This window comes from Aethalodelphis obliquidens, unplaced genomic scaffold (genome assembly GCF_003676395.1).
Source record: "Aethalodelphis obliquidens isolate GAN/ISIS:26980383/991018 unplaced genomic scaffold, ASM367639v1 scaffold57, whole genome shotgun sequence".
In the NCBI taxonomy this organism is placed as follows: domain Eukaryota; kingdom Metazoa; phylum Chordata; class Mammalia; order Artiodactyla; family Delphinidae; genus Aethalodelphis; species Aethalodelphis obliquidens.
In genome coordinates, this window is record NW_020838001.1 from 4,616,077 (window position 1) to 4,632,439 (window position 16,363).

The 16,363-nt window shown below is 46.2% G+C and overlaps 1 protein-coding gene across 3 annotated transcripts in view; it reads right to left on the reverse strand.

Annotated features, from left to right (window-relative positions):
• Nucleotides 1-2,763: 2,763 nt before the first annotated feature.
• Nucleotides 2,764-16,363, reverse strand: part of VAPB (VAMP associated protein B and C) — a 48,008-nt gene continuing 34,408 nt past the window's right edge. For all 3 annotated transcript variants that reach the window (XM_027086895.1, XM_027086893.1, XM_027086894.1), the window contains exons 3-6: nucleotides 12,214-12,317; nucleotides 8,588-8,668; nucleotides 6,460-6,636; nucleotides 2,764-4,231 (exon numbers count right to left, since the gene is read on the reverse strand). In XM_027086895.1, coding sequence (XP_026942696.1) covers nucleotides 4,073-4,231; nucleotides 6,460-6,636; nucleotides 8,588-8,668; nucleotides 12,214-12,317 — 521 coding nt within the window. In that variant the 3' untranslated portion in view covers nucleotides 2,764-4,072. The remainder of the gene's footprint in view (nucleotides 4,232-6,459; nucleotides 6,637-8,587; nucleotides 8,669-12,213; nucleotides 12,318-16,363) is intronic.

Below are 16,363 nucleotides of genomic sequence, written 5' to 3' on the forward strand. Positions count from 1 at the left end.
CCCCGCTTCTCGTGGGGCACACGTGGTCCCAAGCCGCCCTTTCGGGTCTTATCGGATCTGCGTGCCCTGAGCTGGAGTCTTCCGTCTACCGTGCAGGGGACTTTCTAAATACAACCCCATTCCCGCTCATCTCTCGGCAGCAGCAACCTCGGCCCAAGCTTCACTGAGCCAGGCCTCCTCAGAGTGGGAACTCTGATAATTCCATGTATTACTTAAAGCTCCTCCTGCTCTAGCCCGACTGTCTCAACAGGAAGAGGCCGCCCCCGCCCCAGGGCCCCAGCGAGACGCGAGTCAGTGAACGGCCATCACCAGCAGGGGGAGCAGCGGCCTCTCCACCTGCCAAGGTCTCGGAGGTTAAACGTTGGCTCAAGTGTTCAAGGTGACTTCCGAGCCCAAGTCCCACCTTGCTCGTTTTTCTTTTCTTGTTTTCTTTTAATCAAGAATTTCACAAACAACCCACAACCAGAAACTTGTAATTGGGCCAGCTCTTTGAAGAAGGAGCTGAAGATGACAAAAGGCATTCTATTTTGGTGTGGATTCTGAGTTTGCAAATATAAAGATTTTTGTGTGCAAAAAATATTGGCACCATTTGAAAAATGTTAAGCTACTTACATATGGTACATATGCTATATATACACACACACACAGCTTGTTTTCAAATTAATTTGAACGGCTATTTAGCTCTGGGCTATCACCTCATTCAGTTGTATCTGACTCAACACAGCCTGCAAGTCCAGTACTGGTATCTTCCAATAGCAATTCTGTTCCTGGGATTTCTTTGAAAGCTTTTAGGTTTTCACGGATCACTGGAGGTTCTTCATTTTTCCCCCTTCTGTGTTATGTAGGTATAAGCCGTCTCTCTAGGCATAAACTGTCCACTGGTAAAAATCAATTTTGATTTTATCAGTATTTATTAGCACTGGTGCCAGCAGTTTAGAAGACTAGAGAAGGAAAACATGCAAACTAGGAGGAGAAAAAAAATGAAAGCCAGGTCCTCATACCTACAAATAACATAGCCTGCTGGTCTTTCAGGTATTTTGTAAGGTGCCGAGGGAGCTTAAATTACCAATTTTTAAATTCAATCAATAAAAATTTACAGGACTCTGTTACTGCTTGCATCTCTCCCGTATCTGCGAGCCCGGTGGCGGGTATTTCTAAAACAAGGGCACCACTCTCAGAGGTGCCGTGAGCCAGTAACCAGGGCAGCAGGCACCGGAGCAGCCTGACTGCACCCGCCCAGGCTCCCTTCCCGGCCAGCACCCTAACCAGCTTCAGCCTGGCTCGCTCTAAGCCAGTTTATTCCAGTGACTTGACTCTCACCCTCTCAGGACAGAACAGACCACGGGGCAGGACCGCACATCCAATCTGCCTGCTTTACTCTCATTTTCCAGAAAAGACACCCAAAATGTGCATGCTTGGGACTTCCCTGGTGACGCAGTGATTAAGAATCCGCCTGCCAATGCAGGGGACACAGGTTCGAGCCCTGGTCCGGGAAGATCCCACATGCCACGGAGCAACTAAACCCCTGCGCCACAACTACTGAGCCCACGAGCCATTAACTACTGAAGCCCGCGTGCCTAGAGCCCATGCTCTGCAACTAGAGAAGCCACAGCAATGAGAAGCAGCACACACACCACAACGAAGAGTAGCCCCTGCTCGCCGCAACTAAAAAAAGCCCGCGCGCAGCAACGAAAACCCAAAACGTTCAAAAATAAATAAAATTAAAAAAAAAAAAAGTGCGTGCTCCTCCAGGTTCGAGGTCTTGAGTGTCTGTGGCTCTTAAAATGGTCCCTGAACCAGAGCAGTGCCTGCTCCACACACGTTCTCCTCCCTGACACACACTTCACTGACCAGGGTCACTGGCATGGTGTCCGCTCTGCCCATCACCACCCTCCTCCTCTCCCTGGGGCGGGGGGGAGATGTTCCCTTTTTCCACTCACTCAAAAAGCTCAACAGGTGCTCACCAAGTCCTAGCCCCGAAAACAGAAAGAGGTTTCACAGGATGATTAGTTTTAAGAGACAACTTTGGATTTTAGATTTTGATTTTTAGCTACACACAAAATGCCACCATCCTCGGAGAAGCTAAATTCCTTCTAGATGCACACGAAACACTTAGTCACTTCCAAAGACCTAAGACACAAGTGTCCCAGGTACGCTTTTTGAGAACCTGGTCACTCGACCACAGGCGCCAGCAAACTCCAGCCTCACGGGCCAAATCCCAGCAGCTGTTCTTGTGAATAAAGTTTCAATGGTACACACGGCAACATCCTTTAAGAAAACGTCTACCAACTCCTGCTCTAGAGGAATGGGACTGTACTGCACCCCCAGGCACTATTTGAGGCACCCCCCCCATCACTCTCCTTTCAAGGTCATGAGGTGTTAGAAGCCACATGAAGAGCAATTCGTTGCAACTCCTACACTCAGATAGGTTTTACTCCACTTGGAGAAAACAGCAGGAAGCACAGGCTTCCCAGCTCAGTCTTCTCACTCCTTTTCCTAAGTACCTGGGTCCACACGGAATAGAGACTGGAGAGTAAGTTATAACCGGGCAGCCGGCCTTCCATAGCTTCACGCCATGGGTGTGTGGTCGAGAACGAGGTCTAGTCAACGTTTACCGCGAGTTCTCAGGATGTACAGTAAACATGTTATATTTCTCATCGATAGGGTTCATTTTTAAATCAACCTTCCAATGACAAAATAATAATGATAAAAATAATGTCTCCCTCCCCCCGCCATTTAGCACAAGTGACAAAATGACAAAAGAACTCTTAATTTGGGGGCTTTATTTTAATTTTTTTTTCTTTTAAAGATGCTACATAGTCGAACAGAATTGGATTGGTCTTTTATGGCATAAAATTAATTCACAAACTCTCGATCACTACTTGACGGATTATCTGACGTTTCTCTCCCACCCCCTCCCAACCCCACCGAGCCGGTTTCCTCTCTGCTCACCCCTCTGCTGCCTGACTCACATGCCCTGATCCCCAGCTAGGGCCACACGGGGAAGGTCAGGGCCACACTGGGGCACGTGTGCTGAAGCGTGAGTGGTGGCTGAGGAGTGGAGAAAGAAAGAACAGTACAGAGATCGGCTGCCCTTCCCCACAGAGAGCGTGACCTAGAGCTGACTGCCACTACTAAGCACTCCCCTCCCTACGAGAGTCGTTACTTATTTGCACAGAAAACCACTTCCCGGCAGCCGTTTTCCAGCGTTCCAATGAGCCGCACCTCCATCTGTGTGTACAGCCCAGAACCTCCAGCAACAATGCCAGCTTCACCCAGCAGAGTTAGGTAGCACAGGTGATTTTAGGCCACAGAGTTAATTATAATCTTGTGACAAGAAAACATGAGATGAAATACATTAAATAAGTTAAATATGCATTAAACATCTCTGAATAACAATTCAATCTCATGACATGAACCAATGGTTATCTAGCTTGGTCCCTTTAAGAGAACAAAGCCTTCACTGACTTCTATTTCCAGAGTATTGGGTCACTCGGGCAACATACACCTCCCAGCATAGCCGATGCTGCCACAGCGCCGTTCTTCTCGGCCTCAGACTCTCTCCATCAGTCCCAGGGAACTGATGGCCGGGGCAGACATGGAGGAGCAGCCCGGAGGGAGCGAGCAGTGCGGGGAGGACGCCTTGCGGGGGATGCACTCTCCACCGCGCTGGGCTCCAGCTCCCCGAGGGCCAGCACCAACAGGCAAGGAAGAGTGTCGTGTTGGAAGAGAGGTGATGAGCAACATGGACCAAGGCTACAAGTGTTTAAAATGACATGTACAACATGCCAGTCTCGTTTAATCATGGTTTCCCTTGTCATTAATAAGGATCATTCTTTTCCCCCGATCATTTACTATACGTGTTAAACTTTCTAAAAGATTGTTATTTTATGTTCTATGTGTGTGTGTGCACGCGTGCGGCAGCACACACGCGCAGGGAGGGGTAATTTAAAGGCAAGACCTGTGAGATGTCATCATACATTAACTTCTTTTTACACGCGGTTATGATACACTTAAATCCCATGACATGGCGGAGCCATCAATCCAATTTACCATCCTTTGCCTGCTGCCTCTACAAGGCGATCTTCCCTATGATTACACCGACGATAAAGAACAAAACCACCAGCGCGAGTAGCCGGGTGCTGAGGCCCTCCTCCTTCCCAGCCGCAGCTAACACGGGAACGGGGCTGTTGCTCTGCGCTGCCTTCCTCATCCGAAGTCCATCTTCTTCCTACGGGAGCAAACACACGTTTCAAAGACAGTCCAAGGCACCAGAGCAGCAGTCAACTGTACAGCTTGGGGGACGCGGCGGGGAGGCGGTGATGCCCAGACTCGATCACATGATGAGGTCCAACCTCCTCGTTTTGCAAATGGAGAAACAAGCCTACACAGAAGAAGAGACTGGCTTGAGGCCACCACAAAAATACTGCCGGGAGCCCCTCTTTTCTCCCATCCATCCTACACAGTGCTGCTGGGTACCTTTTTATACCACACATCTAAGCAGGGGACTCCCTGGTTCCCCATGATTTACAGAAAAAAACTCTTCAGAGAAAAGAATCACAAGAAACGACCAAGTGGGGGACCTGGAAGTTTTCAAAGGTAGAGCTCTGTATATAGTTGATATCTGATGAGTTACAGGTAGACTGCTGGATCAAAACTGTGATGTGTGTAATATTAAAATGAGCTTGATACATGCATCTCAAATATTTTCTACTTAACGCATGGAATTCCCACCAAGGAAATGACTCTCTTTCTCATACGTGTGAAGATAACTTGGCCATTTTCCCCCGCACACACAGACCTGTACGAACAGAAACTTTTGCTTTCTCCACGTCCCCAAACGGGGCGCACACCAAGGCTTTCCTACCCCGGCTAGTTACCCCTCGACTCATCCCTGACGCCCACACAGCAGCTGCACCTTCTCTTCTTCTGCTTCAGTCCATTCACATTCAGCAAGTGCCTAGCGGGTCTTGAAGACAAGAGGCATCAACCCACCGAGCAGACTTTCCGTGACACTCATGGCCACCTCGGTGGAACCGCTCATCACACTCGGTATCAGTATTCGTGTCGGGGCCTCCCCGGCTACCCTGGTTAACAAGGGAGCTTATCTTAAGGGCAGGGACTGCCCGTGTCTGTATCCACAGAGCGGGGTACAAGGTAGGGCCTTAGGAAATGTGCTGGCCAAGTGACAGGAGGAAACAACACAAAACAAGAAATCAGTGTTTGGCAAGATAAAGAATCTTCTAATGTCAAGATTCGCCCGATAATATTTTAAAAGACGCTCTGCTCACGGGGCATGGCCAATACGACTGCGCAGTGATAAATGACTGGTGCTATTCGATTAACTTTAAAAAAAAATGGGCACAGCAATACAGCATTTATTTTATTGGGTTTATATAGAAGCTATTTCTACCTATTTATCACTTTAAATGGCACAGAAGTCTGTTTCTGAAGAGCAATACATTCAAGGAGAACCTCTAGGCGTATCTTAGATTTTTAGCCAAAAAGTAGCGTGTCAGCTTCATAATTTACTCCTTACTAAAGGAAGTCAAATCAAGATTACTGCCAAGAAAGAAGATGATGCCATTTCCCAAACTCTGTCAGCCCTCCTGTATCTACTACCTTGCTAGAATAAGAGAAGGAAAGTCAACTGCCACGAATTTATGACGTGCACCTGGCGCTACGCAGTGAAAAAAGCCTATCATGTGGTTGGGGGACATGATCACGATGCAGAGAACAGATCGGCCTCGAGATTTAAGCTGCAACGAAAGACCCTATGATCAGACGTTCAGAAATGCTCTCTTTAATACTGCGTATGAAACAGACATACTTTTAACACTGGAAGGGGCCTTAAAGGGGTTTTGCGAACAGAGGCCTGGGAGCCGCCGTGACTAAAAAAGATTCACAGCGAGCCCAAGTTTGGCTGGTCATTTCCACAACACTGCAGGCCTCCAAGACCAAGCGAAATGCACCTGCTTCCCTCCAATGCCAACCGCCGGGTCAATGGCCACAAGCTGGAGACTCTGGTTCCCTGTAATTTCCACCCATGTACGGCGACAGCTTCCCACCTCCAGTCTCCTCACCGCGTTAACAGCAGGATGAGACCCTACTGCCTAGACCTATTTAGGATCCTCATGAAACAGAATTATGCTGTGTTAAAACAGAATACAGGTCAGTATTTACCCACTTAAAAAAGATTCTCATCCAGTGGGGATGGAGTGGGGTTTGAACATGTGAATTCAAGATAGCCATTGCTGTTTTATTTTTAGTCTCAGAACTGAATTTCAATTTACGCTAATGGATTGTTTGTTTGTTGCCTTTATACGAGGTGACAAGAGTTTATATTGTGCAAATATAAAACAACTCTACAAATGCTGGGGTCCATCAACTTCCCCACCCAAGATCACAGCGAAAAAGCCCCTGTTCCCTGCAGATGATCAGAAAATAAAACGCTGTTACCTTGAACTGCTTGTTCTCTTCCCACAGCCTCTGAACTTCACTCTGCAGCCGCTTACATTCTTCCATCACCTTCTTAACTTCAGTGTCATCCAAAGAAGAACTCAGAGCTTTAGACACTGTTGGTGTTTCTGTCTTTGATGCAGTTGTGGATATAATTTTATTTATTTCTACATCATGCTGTTCAGAAATAAATGAAAGCCCAAGTGTCACCAACTATGTAGTAATGGACTTTTTAATGCAAAGTAAAAAGTAGTTCTCAGCAAACACCACACGTGGTAGCGTTTCATCCACACTGTAAAATGTCACATTTACTTTTAATATGGATTACTTTATCTAGTATCTTAATAATCTAAAGCAACTGCGCTCCAGAAATCATGGATAAGGGCAAATGATGAAGTTCGGCTGAGACTAACACGTCAAAGAAAGAGAGGAGGGGCCGTGCATACTGCACTATCAAAGTCCTGCCATGCAGAAATTAGCACACTGTAACTGTGCAAGCTCAGGAATTACCATCCACAAATTACTGTCACCACGAAGGTCTGAACACCCCCAGGGCTGGCTGAGTGGGGGTCTCGGAAGGCGGCCAGAGGGGACGTAACACAGAGGGCGATTTATTTCATGAAGATGGAAGGAAGGTGCAGTAAACTCAGTGTCTACAATATTTCAGTCTGGGGAAGCACCACATTCCTCCATTTCCTCGGCCAAGACTGTGCTGTGACACACTCTGGAGACCGGCGGGGGATGAATCAGTAAGTGGGGAGAGGGCATGGAAGCACTCAGGTGTGTCGGGAAAATAAAATAACTGGGGATCGTTGCCCTGGGGGTTCCATGCAGCAAACTGAAAACTAGGAGCTCTACCCTTCGTCTCTCCCAAGTGAGAAGAGTGAGGCCCTGAAAGGCAAGGCCCCAGCTTACAGAGCTAATCACCTAGCACAGAGCTAGGGCCAGAACACAGATCTCACAGCGTCCACAACTGACCTTCCCAGGACTGGAATGGGAATGGGAAGGAAAAAAAGAAAAAAAGACCAGTGCCATTCAAACCAACAGGATAACGATAGTGGTCAATTACTGAGCAGAAAAAAAATGCTACGTGGTTTCGACACAAAGCATCAGCATTCCTGGAGACGGCTATGGACAATGTTGAGGAGGTGAGCATTTCTATCTCCCACCTCCAGCTGTTAACAGCCAGGGTGGCTGAATGTTCTACATGTGTTTTAAACTGTGTTTTTAATACAATTTATTGTAAGTTTTTTGACTAGGTTGAAGGGAGGTCCACATTAGCATTACTGATACAATCTTCTCTCTCCAACTGTTCACAAGCCAGGGCCACGACAGGCTTATCCCTTGGGTTTCACACAGAGAAGAGAGAGCTGACAGCTTGGAGGAAGTCGCTCCTTGCCCTCACACGCTCGAAAAGCAAAGGGGGCGATTCTCAACAGGGAATCATTCTGCCCCAGCAAGGGCACATTTGGCAATATCCGGAGACATTTTTGGTTGTCACAACTAGGGGGTGCTACTGGTATCTAGTGGGCAGAGGTCAAGGATACCGCTACACATCCTACAAGGCACAGGACTGCCCCCACGGCAAAGAATTATCCAGCCCAAGTGTTAATAGTGCTGAGGTTGAGAAATCCTAATCTAAAAGCATATTTTGACTGAAGAGGTGGGTGGGGTTCAAGGGGTAGAGAGGTGGTGCTGAGGGAAAGTGTAGACGGGGAAGCCTACAGGCGGCACTCTGTAGAACAACAGAACCTCAGAGCTCACCACCACCTGTCCACCAAGCACCACGATAAGCGGCAAATTATTCCGTTTTGGTCTTACCCACCGTTAAATAGCAACCTATAACTTTGCCAAGTCACAGAAGCTCTTTGGAATTTATGACATTTCAACAGCCAACAGGTTGCACTTTTCAAAGGGAAAAAATGTTTCAATTAGCTGTCTTTCTGCAAGTCTCTCAAAGGCAGATTTCATGAAGGCCCACTTACTTGTTAACTTCAGCTTATTTTTTTCTTCATACATCAGAAGAAGGAAAATAATTTGCCAACTTAAATCTTGGTTTTGCGGGAGACGGTATGCAAATAAGCATCAGCTTGCAACATCAATTACTGTTAACTAGAAACATACTTACTGGTTTATCATTTTCTGCTGGCAATTCAAACACACATCTAAGTTTTGAATCCATAAGGTCTTCCGGTTTTGCCTCCTTCCACTAAAACAATTTAAATTTAATAATCAGGATATTATAAAGCTGCTGGAAGAATAATTTTCTTCCTATAACTGACAATTTCAGAAAAATACTCTTAATGAGAAAGGCCTGATGTATATCAAATAAAGAACTTAAGTCTGCTGAGATTTCAATACTTTTAACATGACAAGATTAAACGCACTAGCTCTCCTGAATATATACTCTTCTTCACAGACCCCAGTCTTGCTGCCGGACCCCTCAGAGCCCACCAGCGCTCCTCCTGTCGCCAGTCTGCGGGAAGCACACGGGACAGAGAAGACCACCGCTGACCCAAGAGGAATCTTCTAAACTACAACTGGATGGCCTAAGGACATCTGGGCTCTCCTTAAGAAAACACAACTTACTTCACAGGGCACGTCCTTCTTAAGAGAGAGTAGCATGTGCTATCTGGGAGTGGTTTTAGAACACTGCCAACTACCAACAGGGCACAAGAACTGGCAGGCCACTCCCTGTGATCGCCACTGTCTGGGCTGCCCCCCACTGCCTCAGTGTGCTGGTAGTAATATCTCCCTGACTAAATCCATGTCCTGGGACGATGCACTTCTGGCTTACTCCTCCTCCTCTTGGCAGTGGAGGACAGGAATCCCAGGTGTTCTGATCATTACAGACCAGCATAGCAGGAAGGCTGCAATACAGAAAAAGGAACGAACTCCCCCACCCTCACCCCAGAACCATGCAGGAGGCAGCGAGAGCAACACAGTACCAAGAGCTAAAAATGGGAAATAATCTTTGTGTTGAACAATAGGGAACCACCAAATAAACCATGGCAGGTACAGTCAATGGAATAGCATGCCATTCAAGGGATACTGAGGAGTGTTTAATTGCGTGGGGAAAATTCGCAGGATGTTAAGTGAAGAAACTACAAGCAATATCTTAAGTCTGTTCCTCTGCACGCGCGCGCGCACACACACACAGTGTACGTGTGCCTGCGTGCGTGTGTCAAAAGAACATCAGGCAAGGATCATCTCTGGGCGCCAAAAATCACCAAGTGAAAGACTGCCGGCAAGCAGGATGTTCATGTGGTCTCCAAGTATCTGATTACTCTGAGTATCACAGATTACCTATTAACCACAAGGGGAAAATGTGCTTTGACACTGGGGAGAGTTGGCATTCACCATCTTAACCAAGTAATCAAACTTAGTGTCACCAAAAGAGGGACAACACGGCATTAAACGCCTTCTAATATGGTGCATCATACATGACACCACCTAGGGAATATTCTTGCCAAAATAAAAAAAAAAGAAAGCAAAAACATTTAACCTGAATTTAATCATGAGGAAATAATTGGACAAATCCAGAATGTGGGACATTCTGCAAGTCAACTGGCCTGGACTGTAAAAAGGGTGAGGGTGCTCCAGGAGAAGAAAACCTAAAGGCCATTTCTGGAACAACTGGAAAATGGTGACCATGGGTATGGGTTTCTCTATCAAACATTACTGAATTAATGTTAAGCTTCTTAGCTGTGACAACGGGACTGTGGCTATGTACGAGGCTGTCCTTGTCTGAAGCAGTTATAGGTGGTGAAGGGTCATGAAGTCTGTGTCTTACAGCCAAGTAGTTCAGCAAAAAAGGAAGTTTATGACAGCAACGAAGCAAACGTGGCAAAATGTTAAACGGTGCATCTTAGTAAAGGTTAGATGAGTAGGCACTACTATTTTTTCAACTTTCTGTATATCACAATATAAAGAAAAATATTTTAAAGTAAAGAAAAAGCACAAGGCTCTCATTAACAGTGGTTGGGTTTAGTATAAACAAATTACAGGTCACTTAGTTTTATTTTTGCTCATTTGTATATTTCCAAAATTTCCAACAATGTACATTTCATATAAAAAATTTTTAACTGTTATAAAAGTTATCATGGAAGCAAAATTCACCTTTATTGTATATAGAGTGCCTGGCCTATAACAGTGCTCAGATAAAACAGCCGCCAGATGCCAGACACTACGCCAAGTTCTACATACACAGCACATTTAATCCCACCACAGCCACGTGAACTAGGTGTTCATCCCCATTTTACACGTGACCAAACCCTCAAGAGAGTTAATGAACATCGCCCAAGGCCACAATGTTAGTAAGAGGCAGAACTCAGCTTCACACCCAAGGCACCCAAGCCCATGCTCTTCTCACCAAGCCATGCAGCAGAAGCCAAACAGATTATATTCCTGGATATTCCACATTCTGCATTTGCCATACATTTCCTTGGTCACACAAAGTAACATGAAGTGACACATCATGTTCCAGGAAATAAAAGCAGCGAATGTCTCAACAGTCATTCCTCTTCGAAGGAATCTTAAAGGAAGCCTACTCTCCCTGATCTCTCTGAAACCCCCAAATATCTAGCTTACCCTTCATTTCCTACCCAGAAGTTAAACATGCGTGAAGGTGGTCGGTTATGCTTTTCCGAGATGAAAAGCAGCAGCTGTGTGGTGGCACGGGGACACGAAGGTAGGCTGTGCATGAAAACAGCACCTAGTATACAACTGTGAAAGAGAAGCAGCGGTACAGTGTGCATCCCAGCTAACTCAAATTTGCAGCCATTCCTCGGATGACTTCAGTCTCTTAGTTTCAGTTGGCGAACTGCAAAGCAGTGAAAACCTTGCGGCAGTCCTGCCCTTCTTTCCCAAACTGTGAGGGCTACACAGTCTGTCCTCACTGGTGCTGTGGATTTTTTTAAGGTTTATCCGTATATTGTGATACACACTCACAGCACCAGGATGCCTGCTGATTTATTCAAGTGAAACCTTGGGGAAGAACTACCATTATAATCTTCTTCTAGAAAAATCAATACGAGGGATTGATTGCAGGGCCCCGCCCCCACGGCTACCAAAATCTCAAGTCCCTCACATAAAATGCTAGGACCGCTGGCCCACATCCACAGATGCAGAACCCACAGAAATGAAGGGCCAACTGTAATATATCAATTATTTATTTTATGAAAATGAAGTCATCTTATTTTTACCAAAATTAAGAGACAGAGTTAAACATGTATTTAAGCAGGGGAAAAAAAAAATGAAGGAAACTTGGGGAAAACAACAACAACAACAAAAAACCCAGAATCACGCTTACCAGAACCAAGCATGAAAAAAAAAATGCCTAAAGGGTTGAAGGATATTTAGTATTCAACTCTCTCCCATCCCTCTGGGTTCTGGAAGATGGGGAAGATGTGGTAGGAAGGTTCTCTATAGTGAAAACTGTCCTTTTCTGTGGGGGGAATGGGAGGGGGGTGAAGGGAGAGAATCCTCAGACCATTCAAGACACAATCCACCAGAAGAAGGAACTGCTGAAGGCAACCAGATATAAAAGTCAGAAGAGTGTTCTAAAAAGTTACATGAAATGTTAAAATCAAAGTTTTAGAAAAACCATAAAGGCAGTCAAAGCACAAACCTCCCTGAAGGCACCATTCCCCTTTAAAATCAATTTTGACACATTTTGAAATGCATGCACCCACAATTCTGCACCTAATCATTTCTTTTAATTACTGAAAAAAATAAGAAGCATTCAGTACTTACTACTGCTTCCATATCAGAAGTGTCAGTTGGAGCAAACATAGACTGAACCATAAACTTGTGTTTACTTTTCTCATTGGGATCATAATCGAAAGGCTGTAACATCACTGAGAAAGAAAATATTTCATTAGGAGGGTCAGAGCTCGGTTACCAGCAGCCATTTGTTACGTTAATTACTTGTAGTTTGGTTGTAAAGCAGTTTACCAGGACTCTGTCTGAGCCTTCAGAAGCCCCAGGCCTTCAGGATGACCAGGTCTCAAACCTGAGGTCCAGGAAACTGAAGGGACTTCCCCAAGGTCCACCTGCAGGTAGTGGCAGAGCCAGGACTGGGGCTCAGGACCCAGGTCTTCTGATTCCCAGCCCACTGATCTGCCGCTAGGGCACACCTGACCAAACATCTGCTACGGGCCTTACATCCAGGTCAACCAGGTAGAAACACCTGTGCCTGTTTTGCTCAAGAAGACACGTGCAAATGATCTCTTCAGGAACTAAAACAGAGTAATCCAAGACATCTGAGGAACTGTTTTAGCTTCTCTCTGTCCTATTTCCCACGTCAAGGTCATCAAAGTAATGCTTCAAATGCAATTTTGCCAAGAATGTTAGGGAATTTTCAGAACCAGCACCCTCAGGGCATGGAGAAGACACCACCAGCTTACACCCTTTTTCTCCCTAAGCACCTAGGGGAGTCTCACATAAGGGCTCCCTGACTGAGCACAGCCACTGCGCTGAGCGAGGTGTCGTCCCGTTCTGACCGGCTGCCCTAGGACTTACCACCCTACCCCATTAAATGACAGCTGCTTTCAAATACAGGTTTTGCTACAAGCCTTTGACTAAACCACACATCTCACTAAGTTCCCTGAAAACTAACTTTTCCATACCCAGGAAAAGCCCGCTGTAGCCCTGACCTTGATAAGAGCTCCCTGGGACTGAGCGTCTCCCTTGGGCCAGAAGCTCAGCTCTGCACTTCAGCTTTATCATTACCTCAAAGGCAGGTAATGTTGTGGAAGTTATTTTGATGGCTGTTTTCAGATGAAAAAACTGAAGCGCAGAAAGGTTGGCTAACCTGCCCAAGGTCACACCGCGGAGGAGTGGACACTCCAACGCAGGTGGTCTGACTGGAAAGCCAATGCTCGTGGCCACCATGAGGGGCTGGCTCTCTGTCCTCTGACAGTGCAGGTCCTGTCCTTCTCCACCAGCACCTCTGCTGCTGGGCACTCGTCAGTGTTCTCTTGCCCTTGAACACCACTTAGAACTTCCCAGGTGCTTAAAGCCTCACAATCAACCACCCCCTGCAGCAGATGCAGGGCACCTACCCTAAGCCCTAGCTCATAAAGGAATCGTGAAGGGACTCAACAAAGTGAAGGGACTCGACAAAGTGAAGGGACCTGCTCAAGGTCACTGTGCTGGGAAGCAGCAAAACTTCGACCAGGAGCCACGTGCAGTCAGCACCCCTTCAGCCACAATGGACACTCCAATTCGCGACGGGGTCACATCCTGCACGCACCGCAGACCCACCATCACGTATCTTACAGAACCACCCATGATGAGGAAGAGAAATACAAACACCCCCCTCCGTCTTATCTGTAACGAGCCCAATGCCCAGGAGATGAGAGCAATCGGAAGACACGGTTAATTTTCAGAGAAGTTGGCTCTTTAGCTCCAGTGACACTGGATCACACACAGAGAATGGATGGGTCCAGAGACCCTAAGACAACCCCACATAAAGAGCCCCAGGAAGACCTGCTGTTCCCTTTCCACTCTTCTCCCCCTTCCTCCAGGAGGTGTAAGCCAGAAAGAAGGGCTTGGGTTGCAGGCACGTTCTAAAGCAAACTGACCCTTCCTTTTTCTCTCTACCTCGCCCCACACTCCCATCCCCAATGCCTTCGCAATGTCCCAAAAAAGGAAAATAACTTTTACTAGGGCCTAGTACGGACTAGGCACCAAAGAAGGAATATTTTCCTTAGTTCTCCCATCAGTTCTCACAACAATCATAAAGATGGCCATGTCTTTATGTTCTAGATGAGAAGACAGGGCTTGGTAGCCTCCCTCGAGTCCCATGGACAGCGTATTAACTGATGGAACCAGAGCTCCACATTGGCTTTGTGTCCACAGTCCGACTTCCACACCACAGGTTCTCGAAGTGTTACTCCCAGACCCCGAGACCCACCCCTCAGGCGGTCCATAAAATCAAAACTGCTCATAATACCAAGACGTTACATGTTACATGCTTTTTCCACTGCACTGACATTCGAAGTGATGATCGGCACAAAAGCAAAGGTGGGTGAAACTGCTAGTGCCTGAGTGCAGACTTTACTAAATTCCAACCCCTGACGATGCATCTTAGCACTCTGTACAATGAAATGACAAGTACACATCAAGCATTTCTGCTGCCTTGGGAAAAGCACCTGTGCAACTGTTTGGGTTGTGAGCTCAACTGGACGCTTTCTCATGGAACCATGTACTTGAAAGAACAACCGACAGAAAAACTATGGTTATTCACACCTGGGTATACAGCAGATATTTTCCTGAAAAATGAATGAAGTGAGCCTGTCACTTTAAGGAAAACAACTTATAGTTGTTGCCGGTGACAAAAACCAGGCATTCAAACAAAAGTTAGAATATTGGAAAACCTCTTTCTGCCACCAAGAGCTTCACAGTTTCCTGAAGATTTAAGGACTTTTCCAATGAGATCAGTGGGAACAGTAACGAATGTACTTTTCTGATACTGTATAATGAGATGTCAACAGCTGGAAGATCTGTATAACTCAGCTAGCATAATATTACCAAAGCCATCAAGTGTAAGAGAAACCAATGCATTTTAGTGAAACAAAGTTCAAACGGTTCACTGACAGGGTGTCAGATTCTACACTGTATTAAACTTTAAGAAAGTGTCACTTGTCAAGTTTTGGTATAGTGTCAAAGAATAATGTCTATAATTATCTGAAAAGGCTATTAAAAATACCCTTTCCTTTTCCAATACATATCTGTGGTAAAGGTGGTTTTACTTCATATATATTCACCAAAACAACACATTATAACAGACTGAAATGCAAAAGCAATTGAGAGAATCCAGCCTGTCTTCTATTTAGCCAGAAATCAAGGAGATTTGCAAAACATATTGAATAAAGCCATAATTTTTTTGAAAAGTTATTTTCCACTACAAATGTTACTGTTTGCATATAACTGTATTTATTAAAGTTGTTATTAAAGGAATACTTTTTAAATTTCTCAGTTTAATCTGCAATACGATAAATATTGATACAAACCACAAATCAAAAAAAGCTCTTTTGGTCTTTGATTTCTAAGAGTGTAAAGGGGCCCCGAGACCAAAAGGCCTGGCCACCGTTATTCTACCTCAAGCTGCCTCGCAGGCCCTCCAGGAGGAAGATGCCCGTGTTAGTAATTCAAGTGAAGGCGCTGGTGGCTCTGTGTGGTCCCCTTCGTGGGAGAATGTGCAGTGTGAAACAGAAAGCAACCTCACACAAACCAAGTCTCGAGTCCCGTACGTACCCAGGCCTCGGGTGGAGACAGAAGCACACGTGCACGCGCGTGTGACCCTTACAGGGAGGGCACTGGGGTTCCCTGTGCTCTGCTAACCAAACCACCCTGCAACCTCTTGCTCCACCTCTGGAGAAGGGCGCTGTCTGCGACCCCCTGCCACCCTCGGACCTTGAAGGTGGCATCAGTCCAACTCCAGGCCTAGAGCAGGCTGCCTGCCAAGTCGCCACAGTGCAGAGCTAGAAGACCCTCAAGAGGATGTAACTGACATTTAGACCTCGAGGCTCAACAAGAATGTAAGCACACAAAGAAGTGGGTACTGGTGGTAACAAATCACCTTACAGGAGCACTGGAGACAGCAGAGGCGGCGGGTCAAATACCCCTCTGCAAAGGCTGGGACTCATGAAACAGAAACGCAGATGCCCGATGCACTGGTGAGACTGGCAAGGTGAAAACTTTAAGCTGAGTGAAAATGGTGGCCGCTGGTGAACTTCTGCAGCAACTCTCCTTCCACCTAGAGCAGCAGGTGGAAAAGAAGGCGTTTGCCTTCATGGTCATAAAACACTGGATCAATAAGATCAGACTTTCTTCAGAAGAAATGCAGAATATATGCCGCTTAACACACACACACACACACACACACACACACACACAC